At 44.1% G+C, this 26,216-nt stretch overlaps 1 protein-coding gene across 1 annotated transcript in view; it reads right to left on the bottom strand.

Moving 5' to 3' along the window:
- Positions 1 to 1,433: 1,433 nt before the first annotated feature.
- Positions 1,434 to 26,216, bottom strand: part of KIFAP3 (kinesin associated protein 3) — a 60,390-nt gene continuing 35,607 nt past the window's right edge. Inside the window, exons 18-20 of the mRNA XM_065743966.1 lie at positions 20,686 to 20,875; positions 16,465 to 16,564; positions 1,434 to 1,545 (exon numbers count right to left, since the gene is read on the bottom strand). Coding sequence (XP_065600038.1) covers positions 1,437 to 1,545; positions 16,465 to 16,564; positions 20,686 to 20,875 — 399 coding nt within the window. The 3' untranslated portion in view covers positions 1,434 to 1,436. The remainder of the gene's footprint in view (positions 1,546 to 16,464; positions 16,565 to 20,685; positions 20,876 to 26,216) is intronic.

Below are 26,216 nucleotides of genomic sequence, written 5' to 3'. Positions count from 1 at the left end.
GCCCCGCGCACCTGCTCCCGGCCGCCCCCGGGGAGCCGCGTCCGCTTCCGGCAGCGGCGCGGAGAGGAGGGCGGGAGGAGCGCGGGCGGGCGCCCCCCGGCGGCACGGAGGACCCGCCATGTTAGGCGCGGGCACGGCGGCCGTCGCGACGCCCACGTGACGCAGATCGAAACCTGTACGCGCTCGTGTCTTTTAAAGTTCAGAGCAACGAAACAAAGGTGGGAAAGCGTCGCGTGTCGGTTTAATCTACATTTTCTGCACTGTTTCTAGCGAGAACTTAAATCTCGTACAAAACTGTGCAGAAAGTGATTGTAAAACTATTAGTTAACGCTGGCAAGGCTGACGTTCCACTTGCCTCCTGTGAGCCACGCCACGGACGTGGAGCCAGCGGACTCCTGAGGAACACCAGTGCTCCTTTTAGAGCCACTTCAGTCACGCAGTGTGAAACCTGGAGAGCAGTGGCACGTGGAAAGGCTCCTGCACACCTTTCACAAGCAAGGCTTAACAGCCATCTTCGTTCAGAGATACTGAAGGTGTGAGGCGAGGACACGGCGCCTTCCGAGCACGTGCACTGCTCACAAGGCATTGCTGGCTTTTGCTCCCAGGCGTGCTTTCTGTTTGAGCCAGGCACGTGGAACAAGGGGCACAACTGTGCAAATCAACAGCCATTTAAAAATAAAGAGCTGGGAGCTTTCCACTTTCCAAGGGAACTACTTGAACTGCTTTGGTGATAGCAGTGGTGGAACTTCATCACGCCTTGCCAGACCTCCCCGTGTCGGCGGCTGCTTTCTCTCCACCTACAGGAGTGGCTCAACGCTCGCACCAAAGGTACTTTTGTGTGTGTGGTATGGTTTCTCATTATAAATTTACAACTAGACTGTAAATGCCTGAAGCCCAGAGGGAGCGAATCTGTGCCATCTTTCCACTCTTGAAGTCATCAGGCCAAAGAGCAGATGTTGGTAGCTGTGTGTCAGGGCAGAGCCAGGAGATGCTGGGGCTGAAGCTTGTTGCTGCTGGCGAAGCGTTAGAGGGAAGCAGCCCCTGTTTAACACCTCCCATGGAGCGTTCCTCCTGAACGCTCTGTCAGTTGGTTAGAGATGCATCCACCACGTTTGACACTGATCACACGGGTTTTTATATTTAATAGAAATTAAATTAGTCGCTTGATACACACAACGTGACGCTTCCCAGTCCGGTGGCTTCTCAATATTTGCTTTCAAGCTGCAGAGCAAATCCTGTACTAAAGAGCAACCGAAGAGTAACACAGTCACTACGACAGCGGACCCAGCAAGGCCACGTTGATCTGCAGCTACACACGCCAAAGGATACACGAGGACGGAGCTGTTGTGGTACAGCCATGCACTACCAGGGGCCAGCTCTAGCAGCTGCCATGCACACGCTGCTCCCTCGGGGGCAGGGAGCAGTGCCCTGCTGCTTTACCGTGCTCCGTAGCTGTAGTAGTAGGGTTCGTCGGGGCGGTAACCATACGCAGTCGCTGGGCGGCCAGGGACCCCCGGAGATTGGCCAAACCCATCAACTCCCATGCTGTAAGAAGAAGGGAGAGAAACCGTAAGCAAGTGCAGGTTGTGGTGTGGGGGGAAGGTGTCCTGGTGTGGGGTGCTCCAACTCTTCCAACTTAGAGGCAACTTTGTGTCTTCCCCATCCATCCCGGCCAGCACTGCTCCATCTTACCCCCCCGGGGTAGAGAAATCAACACAACTCTTTTCCAGGAAAAGCAGGCCTAGAAAATAATCACCGTGTGAATTCCTTCTTGTTTTCTGAATTAAACAGCTCCTCGTGAGCTCAAAAGAAAACCCCTAAAGAAACAGAACTCTTCTTGTTTGGATTGACCAGCGACGCTTTGCTTCTGTGACTCAGTTTCTCCACCTATACACTGAAATTAAAGTGTTATTTCTGGGGATGCTTCAAGACCCCATCCTGCAGAGCCTGCTGGTAACCCTGTCCCTAAACAGCGCGTCCAAACAATCCCATTTCCTTCCAGAAACAGCGCATTTCTGAAGCCCTGGGGCGTGGAGCAGGCAGAAATGAGAAAGTGACAATATATGGCATAGCTACACAGTTCAGCAAAGGACAGAGTTTCTGGTGGGGTATGAAACCGACAGCCAAATGGCACAAAGAGCTCCTCAAACCCCGAGTGGCTGCATTCTAATGAGACACAATGAGCCATCTGTCATACAGAACAGCATCTTTCACACCTAAAAGTCCCACGGCGCAACAACTGTGTAGGGAAAAGTGGCACATATTTCATGCTCAACAATAACTCTCACGCAGGAGGTAGAGGGAAAATGAACATTGCTTCAGACACTGGATTAATGCCTGCTCTTAACTGTGTCACTTTTAAGCTTCCACTTCAGCACGACGAATGGAAAAGGGTTCTAATTTATTGTGTGACTACAGACGCATTGAAAGAAGTTGAACTTCCCTTCTGAAGACTGTCAAAACACAAAGAACCGAAGTGCTTTTGGAGTGCAGAAAAGCTGAACCTCATTACTGCCAATTACACATATGGAACGTGGGTTATGCAACAGCTGAGGCCTGGGAAAGAATGACCCATCCAGAGGACGGACAATGGGAGTGCCCCAGGCCCCGGCTCAACAAACAGCTGGCACTGCCCAGCTGCTTCACTGAAAGGGCTCAGCTGTAGCGCGGGGGATCCCATCCAAGCTCTCCATCCTTGCCAGTGTATTTCCCTCAGACTGGGCCTCTGTGAGGGCCTAGGAAAGGACCCACGTGCCTGGTTGCTCAGGAAGCTGGATCCCATACGAGATATTCTGATAACCAGGTGAAGGTGGAAGGCCTGAGGCCGAGACTTGTCCTCTGCGAGGGAAGAAACAACCAAGGAGCCCAAACGCAGAGAACACCGTTCTGTTTCACCTGAATGTTTCTGGAAGAACACGGTGCCCTGAAAGTTGCTTTGCTCTTTCCACGTCCACCTGCCTGGCTCTGGCTCCACACCCCTCTCTGTCTCCCCTTCCTTCCTCCACCTACTCCTAAGTCTGCTGACATCTGAGGTGCCTTCTCCAGCTCCCTCCTTCGTACCGGGCACACAACGGCTCTCTCCTTAGCAGACCTGAAGCTGTAGAAGACTCCTGAAAGAAGGGATTACAACAAACCTCGTTACTCTCTTTTTATCTAATGCAGACACACCCAACACTGCCCGAAATCACAATCCCTCAGTCAGAGGATGGACAGCCTGTCAGCTCACTCCGTAATTTGCTACGAGTCGACGATGCAGTGACACCGCCGAGCCACGGGGTGGCAGCGGGTCTCTATCACTGCAGGCAGAGCTTTCCCAGCTTCAGCGATCCTTTCAGAGAATTCAGAGAACTTTTAAATACATTCAGATTGATAAAGAGAGCAAGGAAAATATGGCTTCAGTTATATATATATAAATGATTTGCTGAGAATGTATTTTTTTATTATTATTATTTTTTCCTTTATAAATGTGTAAGTAATTAGGTAACGATCCCTAGAGTTTAAACTTCGAGAGGTATCAGTTATTTCCAAATGGTTTAGACATATGTTAGTGTCCTGAAGAAAATGGGAAGAGATGGATCAGCTGATAACTGCTTTGGACAGTTAAAATACATTATATATATATATATATATAAAAGAAAGAGTAGAAAATCACATGAAAGAAAGAGTAGAAAATCACATGAAGACACCTTGGTCAACTCCCTACTCTTCCTAAATATTTTTCATCAATAAATGAATGCTTGTCCGTGCTTCAGAAAGAGCTGGCTCCATCTTTACATCTTAGTGCTCTTGACACATACCAGCTTTGTCTCTCTGCTTGTCTGGGCTGGCAGACGTAGCCAAAAACTTGTCCTCGTGGCTGAAGGAAAGGCTATCGAGCCTGGGCCACAGGACTGCAGACTGCTCTGGGCTGAAGTCTGGCTTTGGCACGAGGCTGGCAGGCCAAGGGCAGTGCCTCTGCAAGCACAAGCCACGGGGTTGGAAAACCAAGTCCTGCTGAACACCCGCCAAGAAGTGCAGAAGAGCACAGCCAGGAAAGGTGGCAGCTTTCAGCTGTGAACACCCAGTGGCTAACGGCTGGCCTGGGATGATTTGTGCCACGCACTTGCAGATTTATACCAGCAGTCAACTTGCTCCTAGGTAAAATGTGCTGTCGGCATTATTTACACAGCATCTACGTGGAAACCACGTGCCCAGGAGAGCTGCCATCAGCCCGTCCTCCCACAGAGTTCGAGAGGCAATCATGCCATCGAGGCAGCAGTATGCATCCCTGCTCTGAGATGTTCCCTCCCTCAGACAGCGTGCTGCAGCTGAGAGCCCAACAGCGGTGCAGAGCCTGCACTCGTGTAACGGGTGTGCAGCAGCACCAGGCTTCTCAGAGACATTAATTGTGCAGCTGCCTTTACCTGCGCCTTACTGACAGCAGCTTCATCTCACAGCATCTCGTGTCCACGTGCAGAGGGATCCACGCTCACTAACCACACACAACCACCACGCCTGGAGCTGATGGAGTTAACCAGTGAACAGCACGGCTAATTACTGTGTACTGCTAACCTCAGTTGCTGGTTCATTTTGAGACCCTTTAAAATATGAACTGTGTATTTTACCCCTATGCACTCTCTTAATGATTTGTTTTTTTTAGACTGAAATCACTTCCAGCCATCAGTTATACTCGTGGTCTCTACACATGCACTTCTCCAAGCACAAATATTTCTTTTTCCTATTGGTCTGCCAGCCCCTGTCAGAGCAAATTTCACTTTAAACTAAATGCTATGATACTTAAAACCTCTTGGATTACTCGGGCTGCTAGTGTGATCTATGACCTTCCCCCAATGACAGCTGAACTTTCCAATTTGCTTGTACTGCTGGGGAACTGAAGAACACATGCCCAAGAGGAAAACGTTCCTGATGTGCACGAGTGAGGAGAGATTTCTTAACAGCTCTGCTTATTGATACTTGCCCCTGATTCATACCTTCCAAACTAATACATGCCTGTCTCGTATCCTGGGTGCCCTGACGTCATGTAAAACACAGACAGCAACCAATGGCAGGAAACCCCAGCCAGCACGGGCTCAGTGCTTTGTCTGGGAGACCAGGCAGGCTCAGGCAGGGCCCTGTGTGGGCAGGGAGGCTCCTGAGGTTGGCACAGCAGGACGCAGATTGAGCACAGAGCAGAGCTGCTTTCTGGAAGTTTTCCTGATGCAACAGACACCTGAGCCTGTCTGCACTAGTGTTCACACTGTTAACGGGGCTGGTGTTGACAGGCTGCTCTAAAATGGGCACTAATTCCTCAGGCGTAAGCTGGGCCTCAAAAAGGCAAGTCCTGAGGCAGAGCAATGCTGTGACATCCAACTGGAAATCCACTCACAGAATGCATATACCTCGGAGCAAACGCAGCAAGAAGCACTGCTTGGGAAAGGGGCGTGGAGCAGTACAGCAAGGATTGTACCTGAAAGAAAGGGGGTGGCTGCCTGAGCACGGAGTACAGCCCAGGAAGACAGCCTTGGTCTTTGAGGGTCAGTTATCACTTCAGGTGCTTATGTTTTCAAGCCTGAATTTCCTAAGTTTCGTGGCAAGAAGCCTTCATTTAAAGCACCTTGAAATCAGCAGCCACTAAAGACGAAACCAGAGATAAATATGACATGAAGCGCACACAGCACACGCACCTGACCCACAATTTCAGCTGTTTCTCTTTGCACCCTAACCCTGTTCAGAAGCCCCTGGTTTGGCATCAACAAGGCTTACCCCAGGCTGCTGCCTGAGCAGCTCTCAGCTGCTCAACAGGGACACAGACTGTAGAGGGAAACCAGCAGGGCCCACCCCTTCTGCTTGCATAGGTGAACTGCTTCCACCTGTGCTCCCAGGGCTGGCTGTGCCCCTTCACCAGGTGCTCAATCACTGGTTCAGGCTGTGACCTAATGGTTGCCATTCAGCAGCGTGCAGGCTCTCGTTCATTGCTGGCCAAAAATGGTGGTGGCAGTGTGGAAAAACAGGGTTGTGTAGCTGAGGATTTGCTCAGCGTTATCGTGCTCTTCAGATCTGCTGTTGTTTCCATGAAAATAAATAGGAGGCATTATTTCTGGAGTGACCTACGTATACGCTGCCCAAGAGGACTGCTCTTCACTCCGTGTGAACCAGGCAAGCCACAGGGTTGGTCACCCATACTTACTGCTCCCAAAAGCCAGCTGTAACTGCCAGAGCAGCCCCACGTGCCCCCCAGAAGGGCACTCAGTTTGGTGCAGGGCATCCCAGGAGTCCCAGCATTTTGTTTCTGTCAACCTGCCAGTGTCTGACAGCACTGCTGATAACATATGGTACAGTTACCACCCTACATTTCCATCTAAACTCTCGTGCCATAAACCCATCATCTCTAATGCTGTATCAAGTTGCTGTGTATAACAGAGTGAGCTACATTCAGACCAACACTGGAGGCTGTGTTTTTCCCCTTGGGAGGTACCAAAGCCATGGAAATGGAGCACCAGTCCAGACTTAGGACAAGCACAGCATTATAACCTGGGCAACAGAGATGCTGCTCAAAGACTGTAATACCCACCAACAAGAACTGCAAAGCCCATTGGGTTTTCTTCTCTTTTTCTGTTGATATTTGCTACCAACTGAAAAAAACACACCACACCATGAAACAGTAGAGGTTCCCTCTGCTCAGGGTAACTGAGCAAGTTGATTCTCTGAGAAGAGGATTCACTTCTGTGTGCCAGCTACTACTCTGGTTTTGCTTCACTGCCCATAAATTTTCTGTCCTTCAGAATAAGAACATAAAACCATCAGTTATAGAAAAACAGCATACAACCAGAAAGCCTTCAAAACACACAGAAAAACCCAATGTTCTGTAACTGTAGATTCTCCCACTGCTGGTAATGACGTTAAACTATAAACCACAAGTCTCTTAAATTCTGTCTGTCACAGCCTCACTTTCTTTCTCCCCTATCTGTAAAGCTTTTTTTTTTCCCCATACTTTCTATCCCTGGAGCTCGAGTGGGAGGGGAGCCGTGTGGCAGGGACTCTGCTATGCACACTAGATCAGCCTCCATGTTAGCATTCTAATACTAACCCTTTAATAATAATACTTCATCTGCTCAAAAGATAAATGTCAAAAAGGAACTGGTGCAGCACTACCTTAGCTCCCCTGTGCACGATGATACAGCTTTTATGGATGTGGTCACGGCTCCCCCTCCCTGTGATCCAGTTTTCTTCACTGCAATTAATGACTTAAAAGTTTCCAGTTGTTTCTGGACTTGGTGCCCAGTTGTATCTCAGCACAATGCTGCTGCTCCTGCCATGTAATTATAAACCAATGCTAATCTGACAATTGTGGATAAGCCAGCACTGTGCCTTCTGTGTCGGGCTCCAGCTGTGCATCAAGCAACAAGCGTGCCAAAACTCACGGGTGGGAAGGCAGCCCTTAAAAAATAGATTAATAAGTCAGCTCCCAACTAAATGGCAAGAAAGCAGTGGGCTAAGAACAAACGACCTTGCTTCACCAGATTCAGTCAGAGCCTTGTGCCTGCGAGCACAGGGCTCGCCATTCCAGCTCTGTGAAGGCAGCTTGGGGCCCGGGCTCAGTTTCTGCTCTGTCAGATAGCTGCTCTGCGTGATCCCAGACACTCACTGACCTTAGCTTCCCATGTGGAGCACTGAAAGAAAACAAGTCCAAGCACCATAATGCTTGGACACCAAGTGACCGATTACAATAATGAGAAAACTCTAATCAGGCCAACGTAGAGGAAAAAAAACAAAAACCAGCTTGACTCTCCTCCAGCAGCCCTCCAACAAAACTAAGACAACTTTCAACTGGTAGAAAAGGTCAAGTGTGCAGTCAGAGCTGGAACAGAAAGCAAGAGTTCTGTCTTTCCGTTGTAAGCCTCCAAAGCATCTCTGATGATGCTGGCTCAACATCTGGCCAAAGCCACTGATTAGATATAGCCATTTGTAAAACTAATTAATTAAAAACTAAATCAAACCAAAAAGCCCTGAGAAGCAGGCAATAAAAGTCGATGAAGATGTCTTTTCCTCTGCCCTCTCTCCTCGGGCAGACCAAAATATATGCGTCAACTCCATAAACTGAAGATTACGTGGCCTTCACCTTCACCTAGTAGTACGTCTGGCTTGGGATGATTTCAAGCTTCTCTCACTGAGCTCCAGTGATGTCAGTTGGGTACAGAGGTTTCAGCCAACAGCCCGAGCAGAAAGAGATCCTGCAGCAGCAGCTTCACAGAGGTGACTTGTCACTGACCACATCACATCTTCCACGCTTGTCTGAGCAGCTTTCCACTTCCCAAATGAGAAGCATTTCTGCTTCCTGTGCTGCGTAACAGAGCAGGCTCACTGTGAAAGGGCACTCCCAGATAACCAGCTGAAGCAGAAATACAAGCTCTCTGTGCCCTGAGCTGAAGCATTCCTAGCTGAACAATTGCTCCTTTAAACATCTCCACAAGCTCCTCAAGCACTGCCACTGAGCTCTGCCCATCAGCTGAAATGGGAAAAAGCATTCCCTCTAGCATCAAACACCCGGAGCCAGGCAGCAGGTTGCTGGCTGATAGGCGTGCTGCCTGCAGGGCTCAGCACCGAGGAGCAGGCAGCTCAGCAGGGACAATAATCCAGATGCTGGAGCAAAGGAGAGAGGCAAGAAATCCATTCTGCTCTGATTTGCAGCTGTGGCCAATAAAAGCTTTCAAAGTCTCTTCTGAAAGTTAACATTACAGCATTACTATGCAAAAATTTTCAACTGTGAGTGAAAGGAAAACAAAGCGTATGCAGGTAAACGTTGGGTTGGGTGCCTTGGAAAAAACAGTGAGATAGCTTTAAGGACTCAACAGCGACCTGGTGGCTTGAAAGAGTCAGATCCCAGAGGGGAGAGAAGGAAGGATGGGATGGGTCTGTCACCATACGTGCACGGCCGGAGCTGATGAAATTGGACTTGGAATCCCCTTACAACCAACAGAACATCAACAGTTTGGCAAAAGAAATTGATCATGTTATAGCAGAGACTTGTTTGCAGCACGTGCTCGGTTCAGACAACAAGCATTAGAAACATCCCACTGATATATGGGACTTAAAACCGACTCATTGTGGGTTTCATTTTGAGCCCTGCGAGCACGCTTACACACAGCACCCTTCACTTTATTGCACTTCTAAATCTTTCCTCCAGGTCTGGCCTCGCAACCGCTCGCCTTGATAAAATAGGTCACTTGAAAAAGGAAAGCTCAATAAAAGGAATGACAAAAACAACAAGATTAAACTGATTGTGCTGTTTTTGTACAGCGCAGCTGAATTCTGCAAATATGCTGCTGGCTGTGGTTTGGCATTTAACAGCATGCGATCAGTGAGAAGGAGGAAATTTTATTCTCATTAACTGTTGCAGATTTACTGCAGTGAAAAAGGGCTATGTAACCTGAGAAGTGACAGAATGGAAAGATCAAAGCAGCAGTCTGGAAACTAAATAAACCTTCTGGCTACTTCCTGCAAGGAAAATTCACTCTGGCAATGTAAAACAGAGTCCAGTTAAAAACTACTCTCAGTTTTATGAGCTGTCACAGCAGCTTGAGTGGTTTGGACCAGTCAAGTTTAGAACATTATATTTCCTTGTTTTTGTCTCGGATACTTCTGTAAGCAGTTTTATGGTTTCTTTTTCTTTTCTTTCTTTCTTTTTTCTTCTTTTATTTTAAAGAGAAAAATAAAATTCTTTTCTCTTTTGGTTGAAATGGAGAAGGTCACAGCTAAACTCATTAAAAACAGGCAGGTCTTCATTTGCACATTCCATTCCCATTTACTGCGTTTTAATATTTTACTCTGAGATTTATAAGCAATGTACATTCGCTTTAATAACTCTTCCGCATTCTGTTCACTTATTGTTTAATATAAGTGCAAATCAGTTTACAGAGCCCAGATGGCTTGTAACCAGGGAGCCAGTCTATTCCTAGCAGCACATCTGGAGGGACTAGAGCAGCAGACAGAACGTGGGAATTAATTAATGTTCCATTTCAAAAGAGACAGACTCAGGTTTGGGGCATTTCTTGCTAAGACATGCCAGAGGAGTTGAGCTAACTGCTGCAGCATTTTGGCATTCTTTTAACATTCCTAGCAGCCACCTCAAGCACGCCGGTTAAATGAGGCTAACTGCAGGTGGAATATAATAAAATAAAAAGCAACTGAAAAAGTGTAAGTGATGGCTGGGAGTGAAAGAGGCCCTAGCATCTGATACTCCAAAGGAGCTGGAGTGCATTAAAACCTCAACGCTAACTCTTCCCAAACGGTGTCTGCGCCGTGCTGAAGGGAAAAAAAATAAATCACACCTTTAAAATGTTCCTAAGCAAGCTATTTCACCTATTAGCATACTAGGGCAATTGTTCAGAGCAATTAAATAGCCCTTACAGTAAATTAAATGAGTGCAACACAATCCTTCATGATTACAGACCACACACCTCGGAGCGGTGGTGTGGTCTGCTCACGGGGCAGCAAGCAGTGGGGAGAGCTCTGCTCTGCTGGAGGCTCCAGCACCAGATGTGGATGAGCATCCTCTCCTTCCTCTGGGCCCTGCACACCTCGGGCTCCCTGCGGCCAGGGCTGCGTGCTGGGGAGCTCCTCCTGGTACAGACTGAGAACACAGGAGTAATAAAAGAGCAGATCCTGGGGAGCGCTGTCTTTTAGATGCAAGACCTTCACTCCATGCAGTTGTGACACCTGAACAGATGCTGTTCAGATGAATAAGAAGTGGCTGGAGTGACCTGCCCCTCACACGTGAGCAGATCGTGAAGGCTGCACTGACCAACTCCACGTGCTTCGTCACGTCGAGCCGCGCTGAGCTGCATTTGAAATCTGGTGAAAACTTCCTGATCACACCCAGTGTATCTTAGAAACTTAACGTGCAGACAGTTAGGACAGCAGAATGTGATGGGGGGAAAAAAAAAAGGTATGGCTGCTACAACTAACAACACTTCTGTGAGATAAAAAACAACAGAGACCTCATTGGTTCCGGGCATCTCCTTAAGGCCTTTTCCAATTCATTTCAGTGGGATTTACAATTTGCTAATACCGATGTGTGATAAACTAATAAAACTTGCCTACAAGGTTACAGGCCCAATTTACTAGTAAAAACTAATTCAATTCTCTTGGGAAATGCAAATTAAATAGCATCCAAATGGTAGAAGCTGAGCATAACATTTTCTCTGCATTGCAGAGAAAACATGGGGGGTGGAGGTTGTTATTGTTTTGGGTTTTAGGCAGAGTTTAAGTATGGAAAAGAGAAAGTAACAGAGCTAAATATCACTACAGTAAAACTTATGAACACAGAATTGTATCGTAATAACTTACATTCTATTTGCTTCTGATTCCATTAATTAAAAGCTCCCAGCTCCACTCTTCTCCTTCAGAAGAAGGTTCTTTGTATCTGAAAGGTGTTTCGTAGGCTTTAGAAACTAAGCAAGAGACGAAACCCTAACTTCAGTGCTTGAGAACAGCAACGTGAGACTGCTTTCTTTAAATCTAATTGAAGATGATGATCTACATGGAAGACAGCTACAAATGCTGACAGAGGAGATAAATCACACGCAGAACAAATTCAAAAAGATAAACATTTACAAAGTGCCTGTTTGCCAGAATATGATGCAGCTGCTGTATCTGTCCAGAACGTGCACGACTCAGCTGTGATGTGACTGAACACTGCAGGAGTTAACAGGAATGGAGGGCTACAGCCCCACCCAGGTCCTTCCCCTAAGAGTATTCACAGCTGATATTCTTCAGGGTCCCCAAGCAAAAAAGCCTATGGATATGACTATCCTCGCCATTCAGCACAGGCTCTTAGTCCATGCAGACATCACAAGGAGAGTAGCTTAGCTAACGAGAACTGAAGCCACAGTGCCTCCTCCTGTGTTGCCACCAGCACACCCACAGCTCCACGTTAAGCCACGGAAGCCCACACCACCAGTTTCCATCAACCCAAGACACAAAACTCAGCTTATGCACATGCATACTTCCCAACAACAGACGCAGCTTAACTGAACTTAATGCAGAGTCTGCAAGGTCCTGGCTCCGTGCAGCTCACAACATATCACTATGACCTACCAGGGAGAAACAGCTACAGATTTGGGTCGTGAATCCAGGCAAGATCAACAACATCCCTTCAAGGACACAGAGTCATCTCATACAAACCAAGCACGTCTGACATGCCAAACCTCACTGCTTCCTGGGAAGATGCTTCAATCAACCTCTGCTGAGAGGACATATGAGCTCCCACACCAGGAAATGCATGCACACAGAAATGCCTTGACTCAGTGAGAGATGAGACAGCTCAATGGCAGCTCTGCCACGTTTTGTAATGAAGTTAAAGGATTCTGTGTTGGAGAAAACTTCCTCTGGAAGAAAGAGAGTTTTGGCTAGCTCCAGCATTCCTAGCTATTCATCTTCCTAAAGCTACAGAACTTGGGAACTCTGATTAAAATCTTACAACAAATTGGCTTTTGCATTTAAAGTTGCACTGTTATCTCGTTACAGCTGGAAGAGGTTAGAAAGCTTTTCCCCCCAGTGGGAAAGAAAAAGACCGTGGAAATCTCCATCACAAGATATTTAGCCACTGCTATTATGCCTCTGTTATAAGCAATAATTTCTAGAAAGTAATTAAAATTTGACAAATAGCCATAGATTCCTGACAGTCTCAGCTGCTCTTTCCCTCTTGCAGCTCAGACACCGAGCTGTCATCGCTTCAACCAAAGGTGAGGGATTTTTTGTTTGCTACAGTCGTAAAGCTTTCACTCTATATTAAGAGTTATCGGAACCAGGAGCCCTGAATACACATTTCAGTAACAGATGAACATTTCAAACCTATGCCTAACGCACATTTGCTTCTGAAAGACAATTCACAGTACAATGATTCAGAGCTGATAGTCTTATCTCAGAAGCCTCTTTCCTAGCCAGAGAAAAAACCTGGATACAAGCTGTCAGAACAGCCTCCTTGGCCACGCACGTCCTGCTGAATGGAAAACGTACCTCATCATCTGCTTGTAGACTGCTCCAGAGCTTGGAATAAAATGGGAGATGCTGTTTATGTATTTTAGCACTCCTGTGTATGTTGTATTCTGAAACAATTCCATTCACAGGTATCGTACATAACAGTCCTGCTCCATTCAGAACACAGTTCAGAAAGAAGAGCTTTAATCTAAAGCTGTGAAACTCACAAGATAGAAATGTTGTTGGAATGACACTACCAGCAATAAAACATCTTGGATCCCTAAAGTGAGACTGGCAGCATTAAAGAAAATGCCAATTTTCCGGGTCTGTGCTCATGTGCAACTTCTTTCTGCTAACAAATACCAGAACCAGCAGTTACCCCCACCTGCTTTATGATGAGGCCAGAACAGCACGCGTGCAAATATACAAAACAAGTTCAGGGCTAGATACTTCTACACTTCTTTTCAAAGTAGTTCTGTACTGCAGGAACTCATCGTCCAAGGCAGCATTCTCAGCTCTGACAGCAGTAGCCAGAACTCTGGTTTTCAAAGGGAAGTCCAAGCAACCCTATAAAGGGAAAGTAACGTCTTTGAAAAACTCAGCCCTTGGGATACTCCACCTGGTGCAACTAATCTGTAGATGTTCTTACTGCTAATACTATTAGTCATGCTTCCTTGTTAAAAAATAATGGAGGGAAAAAAAATCCCTGTGCTAGCCCAGGTGCATATAAGCACCTCATCTTTTTTTTTCAGATCTCATGCTTTACTCTTGCTTGCCCACACATACAACTGTGCAGCACATCTGGATATGGAGGTACTGTGCCTCCTGGGGCAGGGACTCCACAGGAGATTGCAGTGATGCCCATGCTGGGTCACACAGAAGTCAGTAATGCCACTGATTACACATCTGCTGCTCCAAATCCCCTGAATTTTCTTGAATGCAACTTGGTGGAACCTCAGAGGCAGTCCTCTGCTAGAGCTAACATCCTATAACCAAAGCAGCACATGGTTTCACTATCTGCTCCATGCAGCATAACAGGCAGAACAGTCTGACACACGGCAGCCAGCGTGGGCTGACCTTCCTCATACAGGTATTACTGAACACTGATTACAGTGAAAATCTTTTAGACAACCTGAGTTTGGCTGTGGTCCTTGATAACTTCCCTCACAGATCCCTACCTCAAATTTCTCAGGGCACACTCAGACAATGGAGAAAACTCCTTACCAACCCACCCCACTGCTTGGTAAACAACTCTTTCTACTACAGAATAATAAAGCCTAATATATATTAAAAAAAATCAAGACCAGAAGACACAGGCAATAACTAAATGCATAATAAAGTATAAGAATGAGAAGACTGAGAATCATGCATTTACTCATTGTAAGGCCATCCCCCTTCAAACTCACACAAAAAAATGTTCCCATTAACTGACAATCCTAACTCGGCGTTCTTTAAAAAGAGTTTCTGAAAACACCCAAATATTAATAATAGAAACATGAACCATTTTTATAACAAAAATCTAGATTTATTAAAAGCTGGAACTGGTTGAAAACAAATCCCTGACATAAGGTTCTTGTTAGCTTTAAACCGTAAGCATAAAAATACCCTAGAATTATGTTTTGGTATGGATGAAATGTACACTATATAACACATAAAAAGAGCCTCGACTTGCTGCTATTATTTTTAATTAGGGTCTCTAGCACGTATGGTTTTACCTTCCAACACCAATTCAAATTGGGGAAAAGGGAGGGTCTGACTCTTCAAGCTCATGGGACTGGCAATTCCACAGCTCATGCCTCAGAGCAATAATGCATTTTACATTAGCTCTAAGCATCAGGAAATCCTGGCTTCTGGCGCCAAGAAGTTCAAAACGATAATGACACACATCTGAAAACTAGGATTCGCCGTCCGACTGCCAGTATCTATTCTATCAAACCATTCAGTCCTGCTCTGTTACAAATGGGACAGAACATTTGCAGCAGTACATGCTGTTTCCAATTAGACTGTGTCTGGACTACAGATAAATCCGTGGAGCAATCGGACAAAAAAAGGCTTTCCTAGAAAACAGCATTGTAATGAGAGATCTGAATATTTACAGGGGCTATCAACAGCAGGCAATTACTAAGTCTGTAGTTAGTCAAGCTAGTTTTTGTCTGTCCTCTGTGTTTGAGGCGGGCCTCCAAAACCCCTGGAGACATTACAAGGAAATTGTACAAATGTTTATTTTAATTAAGGATACACCAGGTACACTTTACTACTCAGTTCAGTTGGAAGATAATGAGATGAAAATGCATCTTACCAATGGCAACACCCTGAAAAGGGCTCGAAATCTGAGAATGAGCCATCTACGTTAGCTCTTATGCGTGGACACTCAAGATTCTTCCCAGAAGACACAAAGACCATCAAGAACACACAGCCATACAGTGCTCCAGTTGGTACAGAAACATGTTGTCTCCTGAGTTGTGTTCATGTTAAAGCTGAGAACTACGAGCTACACAGTGAGACTCCATATATAGCTCAAACTTTTGTCACTCCCTGGATCACCTGTGTGGCCTGAGATGAAGGCTGCCCATTTGGAACCAATCAGATGACATGGTGTACACCAATCTATCACTAACTAGCCCCTTCATGAGAGCACTAATCGTGTTTTATAAATCTAACAATAGCACTCTTACAGGAGGTTCAGCAACAAAATTATTTAGCAAGGAACTCATCCTGGATTTTGTGTCAGCATCCCCTTCTCAAACATAAGCACATTGATCTGAACTCAATCCTTTCTGAGTATAAACACAATTTTCCCCCTCAAGGTAACCCATCTTTTTACTTTTTTTCCCCCTTCCTGATTTGAGGATTGTAGTTATTTAATTAGTTCCTAGAAACGCTGCCATCATCACAACCCCGCTTAACCTTCAGCTTTCTGGTGCATTACAGGTAGAATGAAGAAATGAGTGTAACCTTCCACTGCCCCCTGAAAGCTACAAGAAGCCAAGGTAAGAAAGAAAAGACTTTTGCTTCAGTTGTGCATAATGTGAACTGTTCATATTCTATAAATGGTGACTCGAGTTGTAAGCATTAAAAACAGTGTTAATACTTTGGAAGGGAAAAATCCAACCACATTTCTGGGCAAGTTCAAATAGCATCAAGTTAAACTGAATCCTGTGTTTGAAGCGTTTCCTTGCAGAGAGTCATTGATGCCGTATAAAAGGTGTTTCCTAAACATTTTAGGATTTTAGGATTATAGTTTTCTGTAGCTTTTATAATCCTTCTTCTTCATAATCTTCCTGAAGTGTATATAAGGATGTTAAAAAACATGCAATTCAGGAAGGCAGACCAAAGCTGCATTTTCAGTGTCAGTCACTTCCATTACAAGAGCAAGAACTGAACAACATGAAGCCCAAGAGAGAAACCTGATTGGCCATCAACTCACGTAGACTTTATGACCCTCAGGGTTCCCTTCCAGCTCAGGCTATTCCATGATTATACACATTATTTAGAACAATGAGTTACCTGCTAGAGAAGGGATGCTGCCCAACTAGGTCTCCATTTTGAAGATGATAATCACTGAAGAAATCTGGACTCACCGCTCCATCGGGGGCTATTAGGCCATCTACAACAACGAGAAAGATATGGAGTCTGTAAGGAGGAGCACAATTTCAAGGCAAGTGGGCAACATACCCTGTGCTGGTTTGTCTCAGAGATTTGTTAGCAACATGGAATATTTCTGGGAGGAATGTCAAGCAGCAATAATACTGAAAAAGAGCAACTTCAGCTACAACAGAAAGTTCACCGGGACTCCACAACTAGCCTACTGCCCTAAAAAACAGCTTACCTAAGAAAATTCTCTTACCTCTTTATCTTATGGTCTGGAGAGACTATATCAAGAACCATACTGTCTGCCCCATCAATGAAAGTGAGCACAGAAGAAAAAGTAATGAGAAGGGTCAAACATCGGTCTACAGTAACAGCATAAAAGCAGAAGAGCAACAACGGTTTTAATTCATCAAGACTCTGCATCACCACAGCATCTTCTGAAATTGGTTAAGGAAAGCAAACCACAAACAACAACAGGAAAGCAGCTTCAAAACCAATTTTTTCCCCACATCTCCTATTTCAGTGTCTTCTTGCTATTTATTTCCTAAAAGAGTGGTCTTTTTACATGATGAACACACAAGAACATGCATTACTGTTTTCTTTTTCTTCCTTTATATTAAAAGCATCAGCATACAAAGATATAAAGATATGCAAGGCCAGCAGCATTCCTTGAAGGCTTTACAGTCTCCGTTTGCTTTATAAAGAGAAGGAAATGGGGGGTTAACATCTTCCCTCTGTTACATCAGTGTAAATCCAGAGCGTCTTTGAAGTGAAGTCAGAGAACTGACCCCGGCTGAATGAGAGCCCAACTAACTTTTTCCCTTTCCCATCCCCAAAACTCCTCCCTTGTTAATATTAAGGACACATTTATTACATGATAATTAATATTAGGCCCTCACAGGGTAAAATAATTTAATTAAAACAGACCCTATCTCAGTTTGTTTCCATTCTCATATGAAAGTGATCCCAGCCTTATAGCAGGAAGCAGCCCAACAAGAACGGGGCAGAAACAGGTACGTTCTGATGGACAATTTAATAGTTTACCAGAGGAGAGAGATCCCTAACGACTAGGAAGTTACAAATGCCATTCCACTTTAAAGAAAGAGAGATAAGATCCAGGGAACCACAGGCCACTTAGCTTAACCTCTGTGGTTTCAAATCCACTAAAACTGCCTGCGCAGGAAGCAGTGGAAAGTTACTTACAGACACAAGGGCTTAAAGATGACGAGTCAGGCATTCAAACAAATCTCCCTGTGCTTTATGAATTCACCTGATGTTTTTTGAAGATAATATAGTGACAAATGATAAAAGGAATAGAATTGACACATCTAGATTTCCAACAGACATTTGATGAGGTGCTACAGAGATTCGTTTAGAAGATAATACCTCATGGGAAAGTGACCAAATACTGTGCAACAGATTGTAAATGAAAAATGCTAGCCATGATCAGACCACGTTTTAGCAGCATAAGATAGCTGTACATGGCTATATTCTAATTGTGTTCATGTGCATACAGTATGTGAAAGGGTATTAGTTGACAAGCAAATATTGTGGCACAGATCTGTATTACTGCCTATCAGCATGTTCAGATAGACACGAACGCTCTGTGATAGCGTAAGAATGTAAAGGGAACAAAGAAAAGGGAGAGAAGTAGCTGTCAACATGTGCCAAGATTTCTTAGCACATTTTTCACGTGAGTGTTTTTGCACTTGTAGCATTTTCAGAGGAAAAACAAACTAAGCGACCTCGTGTTTTAAATGGGTGAGCTTAAAACTTATTTGAAAGCAGATACACTTCATAATATCTCGCTTTCTTTCTATCAATAAAGGGAGCATTGGATTTTCACTCAGAGGCCACGGTTACCACTGCCTAAAATGTCTTCTGAATGTCTCTGAGCAGTAAGATTCAAGCCGTAGCACTCACAGCTAATTCCCATGAATTTCCGTGAGAATGGAAGCACATGGATGTCATTGGCAGCATATAACATGATTACAGTTAAAGGACCATCTGTTGTTATGTACATTTCAACACTGATCAGTGTTAAGTACCTTCAAAGCATAGAAGACACCAAACTCACAAAGGCAACCAGAGATTCTACCAAGATGGAGGTAGGGTTGGATCACTTTAAGAGATATTTGATACATCATTCCAATAGGAACTCATCTCGTCAACAGCAAACTCAACAGCAAAAGTATCGTTGCAGCTGAGGACAGATGTTCTGCGTGTGAGCTCTCAGTGCAGGTCACCAAAATACAAACACGTTATTTCTGACTGCACAAAGACTATTTCTTTTCTCATTTCTGACCAACTAATGCTCCATCTTTCAGAAACCCAAATGCCTACTCCAACTGGTACAGCAATCTGTAGCCTTTTCAAAGAAATACTGTGTCCCTTTTGGCCACATCTCAGAAGTATAAATCTGGCAGAGTTCAGAAGCACACCGTTACTGGCACTTGCTGGAAGGAACTTGAGAAGGGAATCTGCATTCTGAATATATTCCCTTCGTCTTATACTTTGTAAAACAAAAGCATTTTTCAAACATCTGCAGAACATATCACTGGAAATCTGCCTCTCCGTACTGGTCAAGTATCAAACCCAACACAAAAAAATCTTTGTTCAAAAAGCATTAAGCCTGTAACATAAGTGATTAAAAAGCAGGAAATTCACTGCTAACGGCGACGCTCCATTCATAGCTCGTTCTGTTTGGGAAATAAGTGGCTCTGTGGAATGAGCAAACGTTTGTTGCCTGCAAAGGGGACACTGCGGCAGGCACAGCGTCACGTCTTTAACTCAGAACCCTGAAACAGACTCAGTGTAATTAGAGAACCTGCTACCAGACTGCACGTGGCTTACACTGCTCATCTTGAAGGTCCAGTACAGTGAAATAAGGCTGCAGGGTTCAGAAAAGAAAAGAACTTACTGCTACAGAGGCAAGTTGCTACAGCTGATTTATGTAACCATGAAGATGAATAAGAATCCTTAAGTTCTGATATATATTTTAGAGAATAATTTTTTAAATGCTACTAGATACTGCATATTCATTTTCTTACAGTAACTACAAGTAAAGCTTACAGATTTCAGTGGTTTTATTTTTCCCATTAATACTCCTGCAAATTCATCCAGAGTCAGAGTTCTGTGACTCATGCTTCATAGCAAAGGACTGGATGCTTATATGGAAAATTCAAAAGCCACACACACAGCTATGGAGGAGTCTGAAAAGAAATAAAACCACAAGTTTGAGAGCATAAGCCAACTCCCAGTTGTTAAAGGTTATGAAGACATCAATCCAGTGGGCAAGTTATTTCATGAGTACCTCCCCACAGGGCTTTTTGAGCTTGTACCTGAAAGGGTTGGCAAGAGCCACGCCCCTGGAGAGAGGGTAGTGGACTCGATACATCAGTGTCTTAATCCAGTATGCTCACTTTTATTTTCTTACTAACTACAATATCATCACAGAGAGAGAGTGCAAACTCCACATGAGATCCCCCAGAACTATGACAGGGTGCATTATTAGTGGGAATAAACTATTAGTCCTTTAGAAGACAAAATCTTCAATACAAAACCATTGATATGAAAATGACTCCTCTCAATTTTAAATTTCTAATCAACCTCTACACATTATCAAGTAATAAAACTTTTTTTCATGCGATGATCTCAAAAAAAAAATAGAATTTAAGCATGTGCATTTCTAGTCTCTTTAGATTTTGCTGTTGTGTGTTAGACAATGATTGCTTCTGCTAAGGAGCATACACATTTGATGTGGCTCTACTGAAGTCCTGCATCATGTTCTGCAAAAAAAAAAACCATTCCATTACAGAACTGCAACATGAAACAGAAAATTCAGCATCAAATCCCATAGCTGTACTGCTCTGTGAATTTAACAGGGATGAGAAAAGGTTTGTGTCTGATTAAGCAAACAAGTTATGAGCGTAAGGGGGAAGGACATGAGGGAACTCAGCTCAGCCAACTTTATTTAGATCAGCAATCTCTGCTAGCTGAGGCAGACCTGTTTACATTTCCAAGGACCTGTCATACGTTGCACTCCATGTGCATGGAAACACAGCACTCAATCCTTCAGCAGGCCAGACCCTGGTTTCAAGAACAAACAGAGGCTGAATAGTAAAACGTGCTGCTTACCTGCATTGTAGTAGAGGTCAGGTCTTTCCAGAATATCTCCTTCGTGGATGTAGGGCTCGATACGATCGTCCCCATACAGATACTGCTCACTGTCATCCATCTGCCGACTCTCCACCATCTCCAGCCACTGAGAGTTGTGCCATCGAAATTTCTCACTCTGGATTTTTTTAGCCCATTCCTCATCATATTCCTGTTAGTAAAAAAACAAGAACAACAAAACCTAAAAGTGACCACGCAAGGGGTTACGATGAAGAACAGACAAAGACCTGTTTGGTTTTAACAGGAAATAGAGGAATTTAACATCAGCAAGCGATTCAAGTTTCAGCACTCACTGACTTAAATCTCTTAAGCGTGTAGAATACTTTGAGCTAAAAAGGCAATGACTTTGTGAGCACTAGGCCTCGTTCTGTTTTTGTATGTGCAGCAGCAGTAATACAGGCTTCTCTTCACAGTTTGTAACTCTGCACTGTCCAGAAAATTCTCCTGCATTGAGCAAGGGAGTTCCATCGCTGTGGTCTCCTCACGTGGAGTGTCAAGAAGAGCCTATTGCTGCCAATTTTCAGAGGGACTACAGGAATTAAAGACTAACACTGACCAAATACTGTTTGATCTCATTAGACAAACATTCATTATAGCAAGTCGTTACTCAAAAAGAACAAAAAAGGCTGTCATAAAACCAGCTAAGTCTTTGTTTCACGAGCACCAGGAAAACAGGATTTAATTCTCAGCTTCAATTTCAAGATAGATTGCTATTTTTAATATTGAACACCCACAAAATTGGCACACATCGTTCATAAATAGGTTATGGGAAGCAAAGACAAAACTAAAGCCAGAGAAAAACTAATCCAGAAGGCTGAAGGAAAAAGGATATAGGTGCAGGCTACTACAGAAACAAAAGGTAGTCGTGAATTCTCAGCCTGGAATACAGCCTAACTGCACTCTCTGATGATGTGATATTCAATATAAAGGAGTATCAGAAGGAAAAGCCATAGCAGTGAGTGCAGTCAGCTGTTTAGAAGGCTCCTCTGAGCAGACCAGACTGTCTGGGCAGTTGATTACCACTGAGCAATCACAGACATTGCAATACTCAGTTTCTCAGTATCACTGGAAACATAGGACACAACTAAAGGCACTCGTGAACTTCCTAAAGTTGCAGGTGTCATCATTTAGGAAGATTCACAAATAATGCACAGCAGCTATTACCTTTTTCAATCAAAGAACTGCGACCAAGAACAATGTTCATAACCAATAAAGCATTTCTATTTGTGGAAAGAAATAGCCTTGTGAAGCAGGACCCAGCAGATCCACCTTGCTGCCTTCTAACTTAATTCCAAGAGAGACAAAAGCCGAAAAGCATTGCTTAACTCTAGATAGTTAACATATGCTCTAGACAGACTTTCCTTTGAGATCTAGCTGGAATAGTTTAAGGTTTTTAAAGTCTATCTTAGCCCAGAAGGGAAGGAAGATTGTTCATACAATTAACAACAATGTCTTGGCTGCAGAAGCAGTTATTTCTTAAACTTCACCAGCTAGACATGCAAAAGCAGATCTGTCTACAACCTGAGGTAAAAAAATAGCAGTGAAGACAGAGTAAGTTGGCTTAGTGGTAGCTCAGGTTAAACTACAGAAACCTCTATGGGCTGAATTTGAGCTTTTAAACTTGCCTAATAGTCAGATGCCTCGTCTCCAGTGCCGCTAACCTGACATGGGTAAGGTACTATCTAGCCTTTGCCTCTTCCACCCTCCTGACTGCTGGTAACACAAAACTCAGCTGGTTCAGTCCTTCCGGCAGAGGATTCCCCAACATTGCTAACAAGTCTATCTCAAGGCTCCAAGACTTGATGGGGAATCACACTGCATTGTACAACCACAAACCATCATGTTACAGCAGCGGGTTTTAAAACAGTTCTACTTGGAGGAACAACGAGTTTGTTTCTCCTGCCAGGGAAGCTACAAATGTGGGGCTCTGATCAGGCTGTGGTATCATTCTGTTTCTCAGATTGCACCTCTGATTAGCAGCAGCTACTTGATCTTTTTAATTCTTCTCTGCACCACCCTGGCACGCAAGCAGTCTGTTCAGCACCTGGTCTCACACACAGCATCCATGCACAGAACAGGCATCACCTGTGGGATCTACAGAGGCTCCAGTCCCTGCTAGCCTCAAGCAAAATTCCACGTTCCTGTCAACCCTACAGTAATGCAGTATCCTTAGGGAGGAAAACAAACCAACCAACCTCACACCTCACACCATTAGGAAAAAGAACACCTCCTGCTGTTTCTGCTTCTAGATATTTCCCCCCACACACACTTCCACTCTCAATTAAACGGAAATCCCAGAGCGTTCCCTGGGAAAGGAAAGCTCAGCATCAAAATGTATAAAATGAGCCAGAAAAAAAAGGAAAGAGCAAGAGTTTGAGTGCCACCCGACAAGCACCTTGGAAACATCCACCTTGCTGCATCTACCAGAGTAAAACATGGACTATTATATCAGCCCTCAGCAGCTGTGAATTACTTACACACTGTAGAGAAACACCGCGTAACTGCCAGAGATCACACTGCAGTCTTAGGAAAACCATTCCCAGAAAAAGAGGTGGAGGAAAGAAACAAATTTAACAAAGAGCAAATTAGATTAATCTGTGGGAAAGCTGAGTTCCTTTCACATTACCTTGTTTACTTCTACAAGTTCCCAAGAGCAGACAGGCCAGCAGCTAAACCCCCACTTCACATTTACCGTCAGTGCACTCTGAAAAAACATCAACCTCCCTGAAGTTAAAAACTTCAATGAATCCCATTTGGCCAACGGCACTGTCCCACTATCACTCAAACTGGCTGGACATTTTCCACAAGTAGACATTAACTTCACATCCTTCTAAAAAGAAATCAGCACCTCTCAGATTGTTTGGGTTTTTTTTATTATTATTATTTTTGTTTAGACAGCAACAAGAGCACAGAATACTCCTATGAAATATAAGATGGGAAAATTAGAATAAGAGGCTTCAAACCCACAGGTATTTCCTCTCAATCATCCATAAGCTTTTGGAAAACAGGATAAGCAACTGACTGGCAAATTACTGGTTATGGGACTGAATGCAGTTTCACATTACATCCCCAGCTAGCAGTTCAAGCAGTCTAGTTTTCAGGTCTGTAACTTGCACTTCACTGTGAATAACCAAGGAGAACGGAGAGGTGACCACGCCAGAGCAGGATCAGTGATGAGCTGTATCAAGCTTTCATTCTGGCAGCAGTCCTAGAAAAGGATGATTTGCAGCAATCTCAAATGATTTACATAACTTCAACACAAAAAAGTTCATTTAAGTACTGCATGATCAAGGACATGTCTGTAAATTTTCCACAGAAATGTGCAGAAACACCACTGGGCAAATGATTAATGGAACAACATCAGAATGGAAGAAAAGCTGTAAATGCAGGGCTACAGCCAAAAGGCACAAAGAAACCAAATGGCAGAAATGTAGGGCAGAGCAATTCCCTAAAACACAGCAAGTCTTCCAGTAATTATATTTTCAGCTATGAAAGGCCTTAAAAAAAAATGAAGTGCGCCTTCTGGAAACTAAGGAACGCCTGCAAGAATTAAACTAGAAAACTAAACATCATGGAGACAAACACAGCTTTGTCCCCTCCAGTGCTTTTGAACAGTAGTCCACCAGAAAGGCGGTGGATGGAATGTGCCCACTCTCCACCCCTCACCCCAAATACAGCACGGGCAGTAACATAAAAGGAGGAATCCTGAAACGTTATTCTCTTTGCAGCTCCCTGACATCACTGTTTTTAACATTCGGTTTCCATAAATCCAGAAGTGACATGGAAGATGTATGGTTTGACTGTGCGAGGAATGTGCCATCCTTTTTGAAGTTCTGCTTCCAACTTTGTTTACTACTGAACCATTGAAATATTATGAAGCGTTAACTGGCCTATTATCAGAGCGTGTCTGTTCCCTATCAGGGGTCCCTTTTGTCACTGGCTTCCGTCACACCTTGTATCTGATTAACACACTATAGGATAACATAGAGCTACACAGATCTGCTTTGTGTTCTCTCACAGCTGATGAAAAACAGATTTTCCTTTTCACTTTAATGTGGTTGCCCTTTAATTGGGTCTGTAATAGGGTTCATTTGATGCGATTCCTCATACTAAACTCAAACTGCTATACAGTGAGTTGAGCGTTCATTATGTTTAAGGCCGTAGTCGGTGAAGTGGTACGTTATATTCTTTGTAATTTAAACATACAGTTTACAAGAAAGGTTAAGTTAACCACTTTCTTTAGTTAAGATTTTATCTTGTACTTATCTTGTCTAGCTAACCAAAATCGGGGCATGTAATTTAAACTGTGCACCTCTATAAAGGAAGGACAGAAACAGATGGTATGGATCACCTTCTGCAGGTGTCTATGATGCCTACCTTAGGCTAAGTAGAACCAGAGGGCAATTCATTGACACGTCAAAAAAATTCTTCTACAACTTCTGCTGCCACATCTCATGGTTACTTCTCTGCGAGTGGCCTCATCCCTAAATATACGCTGAGAGCAAACCAGTAAAAACCTATGAAATGAAATTAATGGCAAGGTAGTGAAAAGAAGAACCATTCATACCCCCTACGTTTAGGTGTCTACATTAAAAACACACTTCTCACAGTGCTCCTATACTGCCAATAACTGAAGAGTTAAATTTTTCCCCTTGAAGAAATTAGAGGCATCGCACTGGCAAGCTATGGAAGTAACAGAGACCACGGGATTGGCTCACCTTTCCTAGTTTTTCAATCCCAAACACCAATGCTAGAAGGAAATCTGTATGGATAGGTTTATGCAAAGACAAAAGAATCAGAACCCACGTGCTCTAACGTTCCCTGTAGTGTGGTTATTGCTGTAGCCCACGTGGAGTCTTTCTGCTGGATGCACTTGGCCACAAAAAGCTACCAGCACCAAAGTGCACCCAATTCAAATTTCATTATAACGTTGAACACTGAAAATGCAAGTCAGCAGTACGGTCAGCAGCCCCTAATTGCTCTACTGCCTACCTCTCTGCATTCAGGATTGCTAGAAGATATCAGAGGTACACAACAGCACAGAAACAGGGAGCCCTAACAAACGAAGATAGAAACCCTTTTCCTGAGTGAGTGCAGTGCTTTTCACGGAAGGAGGACACCAGGCTGGAGTCAAAGGTTATCTGTTTTCAGAATATGGTGCCTATTCAAATAAAGCCTGCACCAAATCCCTGTGGTCTGCTCTCCCTTGATTTTCAGAGAGCTGGTCAACATCTTGAACAGTTGGCCTCAAATCCCTGAGGATTCACAGCACATTCCTGCCTCCTATGTGAACTTGTAGGATTCACAACACAGAGAACTTATGTCACAGCACTTGACTAATAGAGAAAGATGCAAGCTATTCATTAACACAAGCTTCCCACCTGAGAAACACTGCTTAGCTTTCATAAGTACGTGGGGAAAAACAAAATGTTTTGGAATATGTTGGAAACATAAATATGTTGGAAAAAAAACACCACACCTTAAAAATACCT

This window comes from Cyrtonyx montezumae, unplaced genomic scaffold, assembly GCF_038088225.1.
Source record: "Cyrtonyx montezumae isolate F1298 unplaced genomic scaffold, pur_monq_1.0 scaffold_1, whole genome shotgun sequence".
In the NCBI taxonomy this organism is placed as follows: Eukaryota; Metazoa; Chordata; class Aves; order Galliformes; family Odontophoridae; genus Cyrtonyx; species Cyrtonyx montezumae.
The sequence above is the reverse complement of the archived record's forward strand: the minus strand, read 5'-3'. Positions and strand labels throughout refer to the sequence as shown.